The sequence below is a fragment of the Caloenas nicobarica genome, chromosome 7 (genome assembly GCF_036013445.1).
Source record: "Caloenas nicobarica isolate bCalNic1 chromosome 7, bCalNic1.hap1, whole genome shotgun sequence".
Classification (NCBI taxonomy): domain Eukaryota; kingdom Metazoa; phylum Chordata; class Aves; order Columbiformes; family Columbidae; genus Caloenas; species Caloenas nicobarica.
Window position 1 is genome coordinate 12828427 of NC_088251.1, and position 6000 is coordinate 12834426.

Genomic DNA, 6000 nt, shown 5'->3' on the forward strand with positions numbered 1-6000 from the left:
CCACCTCATCCTGCCCATCACACCCTGCATTGCTAGGCATCTTAATGAAAAACTACCTGGCACACAGCAAGCCCCTCAGCCTCCCCAGCTCGTAATTCGCCATGGGAGTGAGTAATGTCTCAGCATCAAACCACCACTACATTAGCAGATCACACCAGAACACTGCCAACAGCATTCAGAAGAATCATTCCCGGAAGAGGCAGACTTCACTGCGAGAACTTGTACAACCCGGTTTTCACTGCCAGCCCTCAGAGCTTGCGCAGGGTAAAGGAATAGGATTAGTAGTAGCGGGGGAAAGTATCATGGAAACCCATTCAAAGCAGGGTTGTCACCATCAGATCATGTCCATGTGAGTCTTGGAAATCTCCAGGGATTCTCAAAACTTTCTGGTGCCTTGCTGCACCACTTTCTTTGAGAAGAAACTCTTCCCAGTGTCCAATGTGACACACGTTGTGGCTGTTGCCACATGCTGTATCCTCTTCAACCAATAAGATAAGCTCCATCTTCTTTCTAACTCTGCTTCAGGTGGCTGTAGGCTACTGTAGTACTATTAGCCTCCTCTTTATCAGAGTTTTCTCTCAAAGACATCTCATATTCCCAGTCTTGGAGTGAGTCTCACAACCATGTTAACTCTAGAGATGACAGCCACAGGCTGACAGGACCTCTGGACAAAACAATATAGCTTGGCTGACAAGAAAAAACGAGACCCCAGTCCTGTCTCTCACCAGCTCTTGTCCTGCCTTCCGCAACTTCAGAGCCTGGATCACACCATAAACATCAATGCAGCTGGGTGGCCTGCACAGGTAGCCGCTATCTCACTCAGGCACGCTATACTTCTGCAGGTTTATCTTCTGCACTGCTCTGAGATAAAAAGATGCACTGCTGACATCTTTCCTATAGCATGAAAAATCCAGCCTCTAGGATCATACATGAACTTGGCCTGGCTGAAGCAACCTGCAGTATTGCACATGCCTTAGGCAAAAGCCCTCTCCTGCTCTTACTGTAGTATTATAGTGCATTTCCTCATCTATGTGTCTGAAGTTTGTCTCTGGTTACTAGAAAGAAAAAAGCATGTGTACGTATGATAATTAAAGCATACTATGATAATAAGCTGAAGCCTCTCCATACACAATGGATTGAAAATATATTCCAGAGGTCAAAAGAAAGCTAAAAATGTGCATCTTTGCTTCTCATATTGAAAACAAACAAGAGACCACAAACAAACAAACATAAAAGCGACAAAAAATCCCACCCAAAACACCACAGAATTCATAGCACTTCCATCATGGAAAAAGCATGAACGGGATTAAGTACGTCCTATAAACAGCTACAGTTATCAGAGGGTCAACTCTGAAACCTAATGACAACAGTCCCTGTTTACCATTCCACTGGTGATCATATCAGGAGAATGATCTGAGTGTGTTTTATCCACAGTAGCTTCTTGAAATCTCTTGAAAAAAATCTATTGTCAAGAAACAAGACATTGAGATTTAAAGCTGTAACAACATTAAAGGTGCTGTTACTTATTTTTGCAGGTCTTTATCCTAGAAATTAGGGAGAGAAATAAAAAACATCTGAGGATTCAGATAATCTTCACGAGAAGGCTGGAGAGAGCATCCAGTGAGCAGAACGAGGAAACATTTCATGCTATAACAACCACCTAGAGAGGGAAAACAGGTGTAGAGGATACACCTGTTCACCAAATGCACATTTGTACATGGTCTGTGTTCAGAGTGGAATGGCTTTGAAAAAAAGAATGGCTTGCAGATCTTCTGGGAACAAGAGTAGTTTTCACTAAAATTTCTTCCTCCTTCAGAAAGGCCTTAGCAAGAAAACACTATCTGATCTCTACCAGGTCCCTCAAGATCTTTAGTGACCTCTCTCAATAAATGCCTTTTATTAGGGCAGACTGATACTTGAAGTTCAAGTAAAAGTCTCCTTTTTCTAATATCAGACCCAGTGAATTAAGCCAAGTCCCCTTCCCAAGAACACAAACCTCATTTCTACACAGAACCGTATTTTTACATTTTCCTAACAATATCCACTTGAAGATCTTCAGGTATTGTACAAAGCAGAAAGGAATTCTGCTCCACACCACCACTTTGTGGTAGCTAAGTAGTACTATCCTCATTTAACATGGAAGAGGAGATCCAGAGAGGTTAATTGTCTTTCCTAAGGTCACAGAAAAAGCCTCAGGGCAGGACAAAGCAGAGAACACAAATTCCCTGATCTCACCAGCCTTTTGCTTCTATCCTAATCCTGACCTCACTATCTGCAAATGGAGAAAACAAAAGTTTGTTGAGTGGAAGGGATTATTTTTTAATAAGTTAAAGTGAGATGTGAGGGAGGCGGGAGAAAAGGAGTATAGGAGACAGAGAGGGAGTTGTTCTTAAAATAATAAAATAAAACCACAGGAAGTTTTTAACAATCTGGGTAACAGGACATGCAGCAGCTGCAAAGATCTCCCTTTTGTGGAGTGTCTATAGATCTATACATCCCAGTAAAAAATGGATTTTTTTATTACCATGCTTTTATCTTCTTTGCAAATCCATCCAGTTGTAAGGAATTCTCCACCACTAATGCCTGATTTGAAATATACTAGTTCATTGCATGAAGGTTGATTGATCATGCTTTTAATAAATCATAAGAGACAAAAGCTTAAGTTCTGAAGTCTGTTTAAGTAACAGGGAATTAGTAAAAGTGAGATGTATGCCTCTTTAATGCTTGGGTAGCCTGAAAGCAGCAGCATACAGCAGGGGTGTCAAACTCATTTTCACCAGGGCCCACGTCAGCCTCCCGGTTGCCTTCAAAGGGCTGAATGTAATTTTAGGGCTGTATAAATGTAACTACTCCTACATTTATACAACCCCATTTATACAGTCCTGGCATGTCCTACCTGATCTCCTAGGTCATCTGGCATAATCACGACATGAGTTAATATCTTTTGTCCATTTTCAGTACACCTTCCCGCTGCTTTACATCTACTGTGACCTAAGAAATTATATGCTGAGGTGAGAGTCTAGGAACCAATGTGGCTGGCAAAAGAAGTCACACAATTTCCCTGAGTGACCTTGGGCAAATTGCTTGACATTCCTGTGCCACAGTCACCCCAACAGTAGGAGTAGGTAAAAACTGAACTGCAGCAGAAAAACAGACACTGGATTCAGATTTCTCTGCTAAAAAATGAAAGGACCCAGGTTCAAGCATCTAAGTATCCCTCTACAGTGTTTAAAAAAAAATCTAATTAATCGCTAAACGCAGTGTGTTTTCTCTAAGAGGCAGAAGAGAAAGTCTTCAGATGGGAAACCTCATATTAGAAAAATCACGAATAGATAACACTATGTAGTATATATTAACACACACGCTTTTCCTTCCTATGAATACCACACTGGCAATAAACACCAATCTTTTGCTTTTGCTTGTATTCGTGAGTTAGAAGCTTTCAATGCATGGTATCTTGAGGTGCAAAATCTTAATGGAAAGTTGTGAACAATCAAGACATTTTACTTTATTACCCTTCTCATTCACCTGGAGTTAAAGAATAAAGGAAACTAGTTACTTAAATGGCATATTTCTGTAAAAGAACCCAAGGTGGGAGGCAGAATTTTGTGAAAATCACTTTCTGACCGGCATTTTAGAAAAGACAATGTTTCTTTTCCCTGCAAATGCCTACGGAAGGAGTTTTCCCTGCTACTTTAACCAGAAAGACTCAAAACTATTGGAAAACCATGCTGGGAACAGATTGGGGCGGGGGGATTTTAGCTTCTTTTGCTCAACGTGCCTTTATTCAGCACCAAAATGAAACAAAAGAGAGGGCATATAGGTTGTTTTCTTCATTACATGCCATGTTATATTAAAAATAAATAATCATAGAGACAAGTGTATTGCTAAAATATACCATGCAGCTGTTTTCTCTTGAATGTTTGCTTTCATCTTTAATGAGAGTGGAATTCATGTCTGGCAAACACAACTGCCTTTAAAAAATGGTTGAATCAAAGTAACATCTACATTGCTGTCAGAATTATTGCCTAAGTAAAAATAAATAGAGAAAAAAAAACTTCCAGTCAAAAAAATAGAGGTGGTTGAATTGCACATTATGGAGCTATAGCTGATAGATAAATAGATAGATAGACAGACAGACAATTTGCTTTTTAATGACTAATCAGTTTCATGAAGAATGTATCTGAAAATCCAGCCGATCTGTTTAATGCTGTTAATTGCTTTATGCCAATTTCCAATAGCGGCAAAACAATAAAAGAGGCATTTTCAATGCAGTGATAAGCGCTAATGATTAGAATAATGGGAACATCGCCACCAGATATAAACGTTTCCTGGAGTCCTTTAAATTACACCTGTTCTCAGACTTTACATCAGAGTGGAAACAGTATTTCTGATACCAAGTTAAAAGAAAATTGAAGTTCTTTCCACAGCCATCTGCCAGGCATTGCAAAGCAGGGTGCGAGGGAGGGCCCTGCACTATTATGGCACGATGGTGTGTGGGCTTTTGGGACACCCCTCACATGCACAGACCGCCCCACAGGCTTTCAGGGACACCTCAGCTACACGTTATTTTTTACTTCAGGGAAACGGCATGAGATGCCATCGATTTTTTATGAACTTTTGATTGTGCTTGCACTACCTGCCTCCTTTCAGAGCCCCTTAACGTGCTGTGGGGTTTTCCACCCCTTCACGAATTAATGGGATCTCTTGTCGCCAGCATGCAGAGCGGGGAACAGCAGGGCTTTTCCACCGCCACTGTACATCATTCATCCCCTGGCACAGAGGCAGCGAAGCATGCCGAGGTGTATATCACATGTGAAGAGAGAAAGGGGACCTAGCTGTGCAGGCACATGGGACAGACCGGAGCGGGGAGCCGGGGGTCTCCCCTGGACAAGGGAGAAGGTTCCGGCCAGCCCAGCCCCTTTGGCCGCGCTCCGATCGCCCTGCCTCAGAGATCACAGCTTTGCCTTCGGGGCGTGGGTGGGAAGGTGTTCCCATTCTCCTTCATCCTTTCCCATGCAAACTTTTCTATTTTTCTGCTCCGTGTTCCCTTTCCCTTGGCAATAAAAGCAAGGTGCCTGCCAAGCGCCCCTCTCCTCCCCGCACCCCCGGCCGCAGCGGCACCAGCCCAGCCCAGCCGGGTCGGGTCGAAGGGGCGATACTCACGCTGCTGTTGTGCCCGGACCAGTGCACCATGGCTTGGTTGTGCGCCGCATCCCCGGTGAGCGCGAAGGTGGTGCTGCTCAGCCTCAGCTCCTCTGCCCCTCGCAGCCGCTCCGCTCTCCCCTCCTCCAGGCGCACACGGGGCTGAGCCCGGGCTCCGCGCTGCCCCTCGGCCGCGGGCACCCCCCGGCCGCCGGCCGCCGGCAGTGCCCGGCGCCCCTCGCTGCTCCGCCGGCTCCGCGGCGCCGCCGGGCCCCGGCCCCCGGGCGCGCCGCTGCCCGCCCCCGCCGAGCGGAGCGCCGCTCCCCGCGGCCCCGTGCGGCCCCCCGGCTCCCCGCCCGGCAGCGGCTCCGCGGCGGCCGCCGCCCCGGCCGAGCCCCGCGTTCGGCCGCCCGGCCAGCTCCATAATCCTCGCGGCGGCGGCTGTCGCTGCTCCTGCCTAAGGCGAGACGAGGAGGACGGCCAGAAGGGTGATGGAGGCGAGCAGGATCCGCAAGTTATTTCGGCGCCGGTGCAACACCAAGAGAGAAGTAAGAGCCATGTCCAGGCGAGAAAAACGATGTGGCAGGTCGGAAAGCAGTTAGTCCGCTTCTCCATGCCTTCGCGGAGCGAGTCGGGGGGCTTGGAGAGGGAGGGGGAACGAGGCGCTGCGTTTAGGGCTTTTTTTTTTTTTAAAAAGGAGAAAGGGGCCGGATTCTTATTCTAATTAGAATAATTATTATTTGCAAAAGGCTCGTCTTTCTCTCGCTCTCCTTCTTTCTCTTCCCCCTTTCTCAGCCTCTCAGACGACGACCAGGAAAAAAATTTAAAAAAAAAAAAAAAAAAGGAAAGAAAGAC

At 45.8% G+C, this 6000-nt stretch overlaps 1 protein-coding gene across 1 annotated transcript in view; it reads right to left on the reverse strand.

The window, feature by feature from the left end:
* The window catches only part of SORCS3 (sortilin related VPS10 domain containing receptor 3), a 293071-nt gene extending 287311 nt beyond the window's left edge, over positions 1-5760 (reverse strand). The window contains exon 1 of the mRNA XM_065638696.1: positions 5167-5760. Coding sequence (XP_065494768.1) covers positions 5167-5760 — 594 coding nt within the window. The remainder of the gene's footprint in view (positions 1-5166) is intronic.
* Positions 5761-6000: the final 240 nt, after the last annotated feature.